The sequence below is a fragment of the Urocitellus parryii genome, chromosome 7, assembly GCF_045843805.1.
Source record: "Urocitellus parryii isolate mUroPar1 chromosome 7, mUroPar1.hap1, whole genome shotgun sequence".
In the NCBI taxonomy this organism is placed as follows: domain Eukaryota; kingdom Metazoa; phylum Chordata; class Mammalia; order Rodentia; family Sciuridae; genus Urocitellus; species Urocitellus parryii.
Window position 1 is genome coordinate 103,512,066 of NC_135537.1, and position 13,865 is coordinate 103,525,930.

A 13,865-nucleotide genomic window follows, 5' to 3' on the forward strand; every position below is an offset into this window, starting at 1 on the left:
AAAACAAATTATGAAAGCTACTTTGTTGGAAGTTACATTTAAATAGAATGAACACTCTTAACTTTAAGATCAAAGAAACATATGGAACTTCACTTAATAAATCAGTTTGATTTTCTAACTGTTTTGTCGACTTACTAAATGAAAATCTTTATGTGATTGCTTGCCTAATTCTAAAGTCCAGTTCCTCAATATACAACTTCCTCTTCATTCAAGCCCCAGCCCAAAATTTTGGTCTCTTCACCACCACTGCTGGTCTTCACCACTGTTCCACAGAGGCAGTATAGAATTCTCCTCAATGGTACGTAACGTATCATGCCTCATGAATCCAGTTAGATATGTACATATTTGCCTCTCCTACTGGGTTGTCAACTGTGCCAGACACATATAATAAACTCATTTTCTTCCTCTACAGCCACAGTGCCCATTACACCATTTCATATATAAGTCATGTGACCTTAGATCTTGTAAATAAAACTACTGGAAACTACTGGACGCAGCACTGAATTGAAACTTAAAGCACAAAAATGGGGATAGTAGAGGATAGGAAAGGCAGCAGAATACAACAGACACTAGTATGGCAATATGTAAATCAGTGGATGTGTAACCGATGTGATTCTGCAATCTGTATACAGGGTAAAAATGTGAGTTCATAACCCAATTGAATCAAAGTGTGAAATATGATATGTCAAGAACTATGTAATGTTTTGAACAACCAACAATAAAAATTTTTTAAAAATCAAAAAAAAAATAAAGCACAAAGAAAGCATTTTCAAAACTACGTAAGATTTCTTTTCTTTTTTTTTTTTTTTTTGAGTGAACAATTTTTATTGAAACCCTCAAAGATTAAAGAGGACCAAATGGTGAGTTTGGGTACCATAACAGAAAATCTCACCTAACTGTACCATCATTCACAGGAATGAACAAACCCAAACACGACAAAATTCAAATTCTCAAGTAATTGCTACAAGTGAATGTAAATGAACTAATCATTTTATCATAACCTTCCTTTAATCATACGAAAAAGGGAATTTACATGGCATAACAAAAGATATGCAAAACTTAGTGAAAACACAATTCTCTTAAATCTCTCAAACTTAATTTTAAAGGATGCAGAATGCACTTGATTAAATGACTTAAGCTGATTCTTTTTTTTTTTTATTGCAAACTGTTTTAACATCAGCTTAACCCCCATGCATTGTACTCAAAAAATAACACAGCTTTTGGATTAGAAAGATCACTTAAGTTAAAATGAGGAATTAAGTACTAAAATTTAAAAAAAGGCTGGGTTTCTTTTGAAAGGAATCTTCAAGTACCAATATGTATAGATAAAGAATACTAATTTTGGTTACATTTTCCCCCTTACTGTTAAGTATACAAACTATAATACCTTTCAAAAGAAAATACCCACATAAGATAACTTTAAAAAGAAACATTCAAACCAGACCTCAGAAAAACATTAAGAGAGAAATGTACTGGGACAATAATGTCTTCATTCATGATTATTCAAACATTTGATTAGGTATTTCCTCTTGTAGAGCCCACATTCTCTTTTTTGGTCCCTACAGTGAAGAAACATTCATTTGGTTGCATTCAAGACAACCTGTAATAATTTCATTTAGAGAAAAAACATCTTGTAATACACTGACCTGGCAGACCAAGAGAAAGAGAAAGTCGGTATGTTGGGGAAAACTTAAATGAGAAAACCACAAAATTACCAATTGATATATTTTTTTTCCCAAAGGAATGCTGCACCCATTTCACTTAATATTAGAAATCCACGTTAAAGGCACTGGGATGTACTCCTCACCATGCATAGACTCTAAGCAACACTTGACAATGTCTTAGTCTATTGCAATCAGCCTACATGCTGGGTGTTTCCATGACATTTCCTAATAGAAACCTAATATAAATTAAACAAGTTTGAATCCATTTATAATGTAACTAGTTTTATAAAAATATCCAGAGTTCCTAATAAAGCACCAATAAAAAGAGAACCTCAGGGGGAGGACTCAGATCCTTCCAACAAGGTCACCCTTTTACAGTTTTCTCCAATAGAACCTCCAGAAATGATAACAATCATCTTTGGCAAGCCTTACCTATACAATATTAGAGACATAGAACATTGCTGTGGTGACTATACCCAAATGCCAATTTTTATTGTAAATAGTTAAGAAGAGACGTGTTACAAGATTTCATGGCTTAGTCTCAAAAAGGTAAAATAGGTGCAATTTTCCTTTAAGAAAATCTTTATTTTTAAATATACCACTAACATTTTGATGTTCCCTTCAGTAAACATTGATATAACTACACTGGGACTACCCAAGAACTGTGATGTAGCTACAGTTTTCTACAAATACTGTATTTGAGTGAAAAAAAAAAATACAGTATTTGTACGTTTTAAGAAAACATTGTACAAAAAAAATATTATATAAATGAAAGCCTCAAAGAAATATGTCACTAGGCTTTTGAGTTGAAGTGACCAAAGATCATAGTAAATGAAAACATTTCTAAACATGATGTAAACATAAATGGAGTAATGCAAAACATCAAGGTATGCAAATCTACTGTATTGCTATTTTCACCCTTAACATATAATTCTACATAGCTTTCTCCTTTTGGAACAATAATATAAGGGGCAGGACATTATTTTCATAACCTTATGCCATCAAATCAGTTAATACAGATGCTTGACACATTCAATTATACAAAATCAATTTGTTTAAAGATACAAAATTAATGTTGATATGTAATTAATGAAAAAAATAAGATGTTAAAAAGATAACTATAAGAATACCCAGATATATGCTGTATTCCCACTTATATAGATCTGATCAATAAAACATCAACACATTCACTTAGATACTGATTTAATTCATGGATCAAGGCCATATTCTCAAAGTATTTTAAGGATGCCAGGACACTGCAAAAGCTGGAGAAAAGAGTTGAGGGACAATATATGCTTGCTAAACAAGAACTATGTTTATTTAGCTAGTGAATATCTAGAATAATAAATTTTTACTTCATGATAGCAATCAGGCTCGCAAACACCCAGAAATAGGAATTAAGGATTTTAAACGTAGTTATAAAGGTCATAAAAAGTCTGATTAGACTGAGGTACATTTACTCAAAATTTTGAGATTCATTAAGTGGTAGCAAACAAAATAATTCCTCAGACAAATGCACATTTCTCAGTATACATATAATTGAGGGAAAGAGGGGAAAAGAATGTGCATTAACTGGTGAAATCCACCAAGCTGCATATCAATATTCTGTTACACCAAAAAGTTTGAAGACAAGGGAAATGTTCTAATATAATTTCAGATTATGTTTCATTTGGCTAAAATAGAGCTTAAGGTTGCTTTGCCATATTAAAAGTTTACTACAATAATTTTTCACATAAACATTTAGACTTGAACTCCAGGACTAAATATGGCATGATTATTTTGCTTTTAATCTGTTGAAATAGCTAAAAATTGACAATTTAAAAACTACAACAAAGAAAAAGTTGAAGCAGTGTGACTCTTACATCATTGAACCACTTCTAATGGTTAACTGTTAGTATTTAACAAATTCAAAGAGTTAATGAATCCTTGCATTCATTCAGTCTTCTGTGCCTTAGCTAGGATGCATAATTACAAAAGACAGCAGATACTGGTAAAAGCTTCAGGACAGAAAGTGCTTGACGAAGTTACAGTTCTCAAGTGTGTTTGGTGTGAGTATAAGGGCAGATGCGCTGATGAAAACCATTACAAGAAGAGTCAATTTTGTGTTAAAGTGTTCAAAGATGTCACCTTAAGCAGAAAAAAAGCTTTAATAACGTCTTCTTTGACTTATTAGGCATTTCCAAAGTCTACATCATTAGTGTTGTAATTTTAATAGGACATCTCCATATGGTTATTGTTTGTTTCTATTTCTCTCCCTACGCATGGCTTCCTCCTCTTCTTGACGCTTTTCATAATGTGCAAAGTCATCAAAGATTGAGGTGGTATGCTTGAAAGTAGCAATTATTTTAAGCACTTGCTTAGCCTTTTCTAGAGGTACCTCTTGAGTGTCCCTTGAATTGGTTACTGGTTTGTTGTCATTGTTTTCTAAGCGAATGTGCCGTAACTGGTTATTGGGAACATCTTTCACAAAGATCCATTTAACTTCAAATTTGCCCTTCCATTTATCCTGAGACCAGACACCAGCATATGCATTATAGTCCACAACAGACTTCATCTCAGCCACTCCACAAAAATGTCCACTTCCATTCACACTAAAGAGTAAATAGAGTGGGCCTTTCCCATTCAGGGAACGGTAGGCTGCATCCAAACGCTTATTACCATGCTCAGTACTACACCAGATAGAATACTTAATGGAACGATGTATGTCATCCTCAGAGTAGCTTTTAATTATAAACACACGTCCATTCTTCAGGTTCCAATCAAAGTCTTTGGGATTATAGTTGTTTATGGCCTTTAGCTTTTCCAGTACTGGATGCATTTCTATGCTAGAAGGTGAAGCGCTGACAGGTACAACACCTAAACCAAAGTTTTCACTGCCCACTCCATTGTTCTGGCTGAAGCCCGCTCCCCTGTTCCGAGGAGCTACCCAGCGATTTTGCAGCTGCGGTGGCTGAGGCTGCACTTGGTGTGGCTGGGCCTGCGGCTGAGGTCCTTGTTGCTGCTGTGGTTGTGGTGGCTGAGGCTGCTGCTGAGGCAGTTGGCTTTGCACCAATGGTGGCGGTTGAATTAATGGCTGAGGCTGCTGGATTATAGTTTGAGGAGGCAGAACTGGTTGGGTTGGTGGAGCCTTTACCACTGACCCCTTTTCATCCCAAGTTCCAATATTCATGTTGTGTTTTATAGGTGGTGATGGTACAGCAGAACCCCCAATGCCCACATTGCCCTTGGGTTTAAGTTTCGGTTGAGGTTTGGCAGGCTTCCTAGCAATGGCAGCCCAGGAGGTTGGTTTAGGTGCTGCACTACTAACTGGGGGTACACTATTGGTTGCAATGCTAGTCATACCACTGCTGCTCAAGGCTGTACCTACAGTTTTTGTCACTGCAGCTGTCAGGTCACCACCAATTTTCAGTCCAGTCATGCCTTGCTCAATACTGCTAATGCCAGGCACCTTACTCAAAGTATCATTGCCAAATCCAGCCTGTCCATCAGTAATAGCTCTCCCAAGAGAACTAGGTGGATAGCCATAACTGCTGCTATAAGCAGAACTTTGTGTTGATTGTCCCTGAGATCCACTTGTCCCCCATGTAGAGAAATCAGCATTACCAGGAAAAAAGTTAAATCCATGTTGTCCAAGAAATGGAGGGGTATTTCCTAATGCTCCAGGCTGACTAAAAACACCATCTGGTATATAATGATGTTCTCCATTACTCATTTGTCCATAGGTTGTCAGATATGGCATAGGCTGGTCTCCAGCCGTGGACCATGCTGCTTCCCCAAGAGAATATGGAAATCCAATGGATGGAGCATAGTAACTAGGCATATATGGATCTGACATTGGTGGATAGCTGTTACTCTGATTTGTCTGGCTACTTAAGTATGGCTCAAAATCATCATCATTTACAGCATCTTTTTGATGAATCGAACCGTTTTGTACTGAAACTTAAAGCAGGTAACACAAAACACTTAGCATTTCAAATAGCCTTGCAAAGTGCCACCTCCCCACAGATCTTTATTGCCTTGCCCTTTAGGTCTCTGATCCACGCTAGTGGCTGACATTCTTCACCGCAACCCGAGAGGAGCCGCCGCCGCCGCCGCCGCCTGGGCCTCTCCCCGTGCACTCACAGCAGTTAGTTGTCGCTCTAGGCGAATGATTGTTTCAGCCACTGCAGCTGCAGCCGCTCACTGAGAAACCACGAAGAGGGCCTCGCGCTCGGCAGTCAGCGGAAGGGGCCCGTCTTTTACGCTTGCACGCTCCTCTTTCCCTCTCGCTCTCCGCTTCTCGGGTCCACAATGGCGGACAGACTCCCTAGTCTGCTACCTAAGATTTCCAAAAAATGAATCCTATCTCCAGAAACTGAAAATTACCAAACAATATACTGAAGTAATATCATAAGCCCCTTAATTACCAAACAATAGCATTAAGTAATATCAGAAGCCCCTTTAAAATGATCATTTTTATAGTCTTACATTAAAGAGACAGTACGGGTAATTTTCTTTTGAAAATTTCCATTACTTTGAAATACAATTCTGAAACGGAATTTTGAAAAAAGCTGAAATATAAAAATTTTTAAGTTACATTGAAATATAATTTTTGTAATTATAATCTATTTTTAACAACTTTAACAAGTTTGGCTTTGTCAGTAAATCAGTTTCAGAATCATTATCTTCAAACAGCATGCCAACATACCTAATAGCAGTGACCCTGTGAATGAGCATCTCTGTTTGCTCTGACAAGTCTGATGGAAGTAGCAGCTCCACCAGCTGCAGGCTTGATATCCGAGTCTCCAGCTCGGAACAGGAAGGAGAGTCCTGGAAACTATCGAACACAACTTCACCTGTGGCAGGCTGCACACCCTGAAAACAAGCACAAATGTAATATCACAGACAATATAATTTCTTCCAGTTATGGTTAAACATGCAAATAGTAAAGATGATACATTCCATTTCTAAAGTGTTTGAAAACCTGTTGTTTTTCAAGACTCATTTACATAAGTCAGAGTCACTGAACTAAAAGAAACTAAATCGGAGTTTCAAAAGGCACCTGAGTACAGGCCCTGGACCTAATGCAAAGATGGAGTGACTATGACAAGTCACCAAATCCTACTTGGGCCTCAGTTTCCTCCTCCAAAATGGAAATAAGTCAGTTTATTTCCCTAACAGAACTATTGTAAGGATAAAGTCAGAAAAAAATGTGAATGCTTTAGAAAATATAAGGCATTGTACAGATAGATACAGAAGTAATAAGTGATATGGTCCTAGTAATCTGAAAACCAAAATGTTCAAGAATACACTTAATTATATAAACAAATAAATAAAAAGCAAATTTTTGCAAAAAAAAAAAAAACCAATATACATGTAACAAATTCTCATGAACCCCAACCAGGCAGTCTATTCAATGAAATAACTTGAAGATACCCCATCACTCTATGCCAAAAGACAAACTGGAAAATATTACCACTTGGAAGAGGTTAAAAAAAATGTCAAGTTACTTAGCCAAGGTCTCAGTACTAAATGGTGGATTCAAACCCACACAGTCTAACTCCCCAGGCCACACTCTTATATACTACTAATGCCTATGAGAAGCCTAGGGTGAGTTACAGCCTCCACCAGCTAAAAGAAGGGAGAATCATTAATCCCTATATTCATATGCTATTGATGGCTAACCAACTGACACAGCCTCTTTCTAAAACAGCCCGCTGAAAATATCCACATCCTATAATCAGCAATTCCTTCCCCAGATGTAAATTCCTGAGAAATTCAGGCATGTATAAAGTAGAAGACATGCACAAAAACATTTATACATATAGCAGCATTCTTTGTAGAACCAAAAACTAGAAAGAACCCATATGTCCACCAACAGAGGAATATGTAAACTGTACACCATAAAATGTAATAGTACACAGCAACGAAAAACCTACAGCAACAAATATAAATAAATCTCACATAAAAACATAGGAAACAAAAGAAGCAGGATCTAAAGAAAAATATGTACAGTATATCTACACTTGTGATTAAAGTGGTAAAACTAGAACTAAAAGGAAGGAACTTATTACCTCAAAAGTCTGGATTACAGTCACTTCTGGAGTGAAGAGATACACAAGGATCTTATGCGTTGTAGTAGTTATAGTTCTCACCTGGGTGACTGTCTTATGCTACCCTGCCAAATTTATTTTATGCATTTTTCATTGAATATTTTATAATTTTTTAAATATCTCACGCATAGATCAAAAAATACTTTCATTAAAAAAGACTACAATTTTAAAAAAAGAAAAATCTTTTAATTCCATTCAAAAAGCTTTCTATAGTATTCCATACTATACTATCTATAGTATCAGTGTCTCAGGATACATATCTAAGTTTATGTCCCACAGTCTATAATCATGCATTTACAAAAGCCACTTAAAAGATGTTCAAATAACAAACTTATCAGCCAGCCAAATATTCTGTTACTAAATTTAATCAGAGAAATTTTCTATTGTAACACCTGAAACTTCATTATTCCATAAAGTATGTATTATCAAGAAAGCTAAGTGGGCATGGTGGCGCACGTCTGTAATCCCCATGGCTCAGGAGGCTGAGGGCAGGAGGATCACAAGTTCAAAGCCAGCCTCAGCAAAAGCAAGGTGCTAAGCAACTCAGTGAGACCCATCCTCTAAATAAAATGCAAAATGGGACTGGGATGTGGCTCAGTGGTCAAGTGCCCCCGAGTTCAATCACTGGTACCAAAAAACAAGAAGAGAAATTTAAAGTCAATCTGTTTAGAATCATACTGTCCATACTGAAGGCAATGGTCCTAATCACCGTGTTTTTCCAATAGTGAAGCCTTCGATTCTAGACTCACTGCCAGTACAGGAAGATGACTCCCAGGCTGTGACTATGGAATGGCTAACACTGATCACAGCAGGGAAAAATCCAGAAAGAACTGTTCTGAAGGTAAAGGAAAATGAGTTCCATTTCAGCCACTGAGTTTGAAGGGTCAGAAAATTCTGAGTGCCCTTGCTTAATACTAATTTAGATGCAAAAGCCTGGGGCTCAGGAGAGAGGTTGAGCCAGCTGAAAATATCCACATCCTATAATTCATCCTATATCCACACCCTATAACCACTTTTGGACTGATGATATCCTTAACTCTGGATATCATCAGTCCAAAAGTGGTTTCTGAGATCAAGAGAGGATCCAAAAAAAAAAAAAAAAAAAACACTGAAAGGGCAAATTACCACTTTCATTTTATTTTTGTATCCCACTTCACATACTATGGTTAGATCTGGCAGTAGATTAGAGGTTATTTCTAAATGTGCTAAGAAGGAACTATACATTGTCAACTCTGTTCTTTAAACTGAGTTTCAGGTAAATATAAAATAGCATACAACATATGTTAAAGCCTAAAAGCAAATAACTTTACTATTTGTAGATAGGTCCAACTGTGTCTGCTGTTAGATAAAAAGTGCTTCTCAAGGAAGAAAAAAAAATCTAATTGGCTTAGAGCCATCCAATCCCCAAGGTAATTCTAACTCCCTGAGAGAAGAGCTTACAGGTTAAGCAAATGCCAAGTTAGCACAGAGTAACACAGAATAAGGTATTAAAAGTCACACTGGAGACATTCAGATTGTAAGAATTTATTGATATTGACACTGACTGTAGAAATTTTAAAAAGCAAAGAGAAGTTATTACTCAGGCAAAAGGCCCTGCTTTCACTTAATGTACAACAGGACAAAGGTATTTAATAATTGTCAAAGGCCCTAAAAAGATTTTGAGCATGGTCCAGGTAGGCATGTAAATGGGCAAATGTATTCATAAATTGCCATAAGGCAAGGGCAAGAAAACTATAATTCACGAACCATGTTTATATGAAACACTGATTATAAATATTCCTAACACTTAGTCTGGTGTGATACCTTCGAGAACTGCAATAGTCAAATAAATTGTGTACACATGCACTCCTTGGTTGTTAGAATATCACAACAACCTTATGCTGAAGAGTTTTTAAGTTTTTTTGCAAAAATGACCATTTTACAAATAGGATCTATGTGCTCGTCACTCAGAGAATTTGAGTTCCAGCCTATTGCCACTACCAGGACACAAACGTACCCATCTGCACTTCCTGTAAGTATACATTTCCACCTGTGTATGTGAGTGCACCTTTTCCCCACATCCTCACCAACACTTAATATTATGTGTATGCTTGATAATTGCCTTTCTGACTGGAATGAGAGGAAATCTCAATGTAGTTTTTCAGATTGTACAGATCTTCTAGCCCTCAAAAGAAAGGCTTCAAAAAAGGCTAACATCATTTTCTATTTAGTAATTTTATAATTCTAGTGTTCTGCAATGATTCCTGTAATTGCATTCTATATAAACTTGTTTGGTTAATAAAAACCTTAATCCAAATGTGTTTGAAAACAGAACATCTAAACACAAATGGGCAGTGTACATAGAAGAGTTCATTAGTACATTAAAGCCATACATAATTTTGGGGTTCATTTTTATATAATCATACATGGAATAAAATTTGTTCCAATTCAGCCCCCAGTTCTTAACCCTTTCCCTCTCCATCTTTCCACCACTCTGTTCCCTTTCCTCTACTCTACTGGTGTTCCTTTTATTTATTTGTAGTTTTAAAAAAAAGTGCTTTATAGATACATATAAAGGGTGGAATTCACTCTGGTATATTCATCTGTGTACATTGCATAATTTGGTCCATTCCACTGTTCCTCCATTTTCCCATTCCTTGTCCCTCCTTGTGAAGCCCATTCTTCTACTTTACAGATCTGTTTTCATGGAGTCTCCCCTTATTTTGGTCTAACTTCTGCATATGAGAGAAAACATTTGACCTTTGGCTTTCTGAGTCTGGCTTCTTTCATTTAGCATGATATTCTGCAGTTCATCCATTTACTAGCTAAGCCATAATTTTATTCATCTTAATGGCTGAGTAAAACTCCATTAGGTATATATACCACATTTTCTTAATCTATTCATCTGTTGACAAGCACCCAGGAATTGTGCTACTGTAAACATTGATGTGGCTGTATCACTGCAGTATGCTGATTTTAATTCTTTTGGATAAATACTGAGGAGTGGCACAGCTGGGTCATATAGTGGTTCCATTCCTAGTCTTTTGAAGACTCTCCATACTGCTTTCCAGAGTGCTTGTATTAATTTGCAGTCCAACCAACAATGTTTGCCTTTCCCCCACATCCTCACCAGCACTTACTATTATTTGTATTCTTGATAATTGCCTTTCTTACTGGAGTGAGAAGAAATCTCAATGTAGTTATATGATTTGCATTTCCCTGAATGCTGGTCATTTGTATTTCTTCTTTTGAGAAGTCTCTGTTTAGTTCTTTTGCCCGTTTATTATTGGGACTTTTTGAGGATTTCTTGTTCATTTGATTGTTCAGTTTTTGAGTTCTTTATATATTCTGGCTATTAGTTCCCTGTTGTCTAAGGAGTAAGTGGCAAAATCTCCCCTTCTGTTGGCTCTGCTCTGAGCAGAAGCTTATTGAGTCTTGGTTTTCTTTTGTATGCTTTAAGAGTCTTGTTAAGGCAGACAGTGCCAATGCTAATATGTTGGAGTGTTGGCCCTATGTTTTCTTGTAGTGGTTATGGAGTGTCTGTTCTAATCCATAGGTCTTTGATCCATTTTGAGTTAACTTTTGTGCAGAGAGAGGGAGAAAGAGGGAAAGAAAGAGAAGTATATCTAGTTTCATTGTTCTACACATGGATATACAGTTTTTCTAGCACCATTTGTTTGAAGCTACCTATTCTCCAAAATATAGTTTTGGCACTTTTGTTGAGTAGCAGATGACTGTATCTATGTGGACTTATTTCTGTGTCTTATATTTTATTGGCATTCGTTTCTGTTTTGATGCTAATACCATGCTGTTTTTGTTACTATGACTCTGTAGTTTCATTTGAGGTTCTATATTGTGATACCACCAGCATTGTTCTTCTTACTCAGGACTATTTTGACCATTCTGGGCCTCCTATTCTTCCAAATGGATTTTAAAACTTTTTCTAGTTCTATGAAACTAGTTCATTGTTAATTTTATGGGGATTGCACTGAATGTGTATCCTGCTTTTGGTAGTATGAACATTTTGATAATATTAATCTTGCCTATTTGAACAATGGGCAATATTTCCATCTTCTAAGGTCTTCTTTGAATTTTTTCTGTGGTGTCCTATAGTTTTCATTGTAGAGAACTTTCACCTCCTTGGTCAGATTAATTCCTAAATATGTTGTTTTATTACTTTACTTTATTTTTTTATGTTATTGTGATTGGGATAGTTTTTCTGATTTATTTTTCTGCAGAATTACTCTTGGAGTATAGGAAAGCAATTGATTTATGAATGTTGATTTTGTATCCTGCTACTTGACTGAATTAATTCAGCAGCTCTAGAAGTCTTCTAGTGGAAATTTTTTTTGGGGGTAGGGATCTTCTAAATATAAAATCATGTCATCAGCAGACCCACATAAATTGACTTCTTTTTCTATTTTCACCCCTTTAATTTCCTTCTCTTGCCTGATTGCTCTGGCCAAAGTTTCAAGAACCATATTGACTAGAAGTGGTGAGAGTGGACACTCTTGTCTTGTTCCTAATTTTTAAGGAAATCCTTTCTTTTTTTTTTCATTCAGTATGATTTTGGTCTTGGTTTGTCATATATAACCTTTACCATGTCGAGATAAATTACTTCTATCCCTAGTTGATCTGATGTTTTTAACATAAGTGGGTGCTGGACTGTGTCCAGTCCCTTTTCTGCATCTATTGAGATAATCATGTGATTCTTGTCCTGAACTCTATGTGGTGAATTACATTTACTGATTTGCATATATAGAACCAATCTCGTATCTGGGGTAAAACCTACCTGATCATAGGGTACTATCTTCTTAATGTGTTTTTGAATGGGATTTGCTAACGTTTTTGTGTCTTTGTTCATGATAGATATTAGTCTGAAGTTTTCTTTCCTTGATGTGTCTGTCTGGCTTTGGTATGAAGATGACGATGCTAGATTTATAGAATGAATTTGGAAGTATTTCCTCCTTTCCTATTCTATTTCATGGAATAAATTGAGGAGGATTGACATTACTTCTTCTTTAAAGTTCTGGTAGAACCCTAATGAGAATCCATCTGGACCTGGGTTTTTCTTTGTTAGTAGGCTTTTAACTGCTGCTTCAATTTCTTTGCTTGTTATTGGTTTTCTAGATATCATCTCTAATTTGTTAATTTGGGTCTTCTCTTTCTTTTCATCGTTTGGCTTACAACTTTATCTGTTTATCTTTTCAAAGAACCAGCTCTGTTTCATTGGTCCTTTGTTTTTTCTTTATCCTCAATTTTATTAATTTCAGCTCTGATTTTAATTATTTCCTATCTTCTACTGATTTTAGAAATAGTTTGTTATTTTTCTAGGGCCAAGAGATGTATTATTAGATTATTTATGGGTAACTTTCTTTTTTTTTAATGTAACAACTCAGTGCTGTAAACTTCTCTTGTAGAACTGCTTTCATACTGTCCTAAAGATTTTGATATGTTGTATCATTGTTCTCATTTGCTTGTAAGAATTTTCATTGCTCCCTTGATCCATTCCTCATTGAAAAGTATTATTTAATCTCGAAGTATTAAAATGTTTTCTGTTTTTTATCTTGTTATTGATTCCTAATTTCATTTCATTATAATCTTACAGGATGCAAAGAATTATCTTTTTTCTTGTATTTGCTAAGATTTCATTTATGCAAAAAAAATACACACACACACACACACACACACATATTTCAGAGAAAGCTCCATGTACTGCTAGCGAGAAGAATTTAGATGTCATTGAAGGAAATATTCTATAGATATATGTTAGGTTCATTTGATTAATAATGTTTTTTATATCTGAAGAGTTTTTACTTAGTTTATTTCCCGGGGGCCCTATCTAATGCTGAGAGAGAAGTGTTGAAATCTTCTTGCATTACTATATTGTGGTCTTTAACCCAGGGACACTTTAACCCATTAGACCACTTATTGTGGTCTAATTTATTGGTAATGTTATACACTGAATTTCTACATGCATCTTGTATTTGGATTTCACTAAGCCTCATCTTCAGCCCATTTTTTTTTAATTTTTAGTTTGCTAACAGGGCCTCACTAAGTTTCTGAGGCTAGCTTTGAACTTGTGGTCCTCCTGCTTCAGCCTCTCTAACCATTGGGATTACTGGCATGC

General features: G+C 35.9%; 1 protein-coding gene across 1 annotated transcript; it reads right to left on the reverse strand.

Annotated features, from left to right (window-relative positions):
• Window positions 1–3,299: 3,299 nt before the first annotated feature.
• LOC144255786 (YTH domain-containing family protein 3-like) lies at window positions 3,300–5,757 on the reverse strand. The gene is made up of 2 exons (XM_077800709.1): window positions 5,660–5,757; window positions 3,300–5,603 (listed from the first exon to the last, which is right to left on the reverse strand). Exons 1-2 carry the CDS (start codon window positions 5,718–5,720, stop codon window positions 3,895–3,897), a joined length of 1,770 nt encoding a protein of 589 aa, XP_077656835.1. The 5' UTR covers window positions 5,721–5,757; the 3' UTR covers window positions 3,300–3,894.
• Window positions 5,758–13,865: the final 8,108 nt, after the last annotated feature.

Bases quoted from the DNA above. Each gene is read 5' to 3' on its own strand.
- LOC144255786 (XM_077800709.1), bottom strand. From the start codon at position 5,720: ATGTCAGCCACTAGCGTGGATCAGAGACCTAAAGGGCAAGGCAATAAA. The intron at 5,604-5,659 runs GTGGCACTTTGC...ACCTGCTTTAAG, and splicing joins CAATAAAGATCTGTGGGGAG to TTTCAGTACAAAACGGTTCG.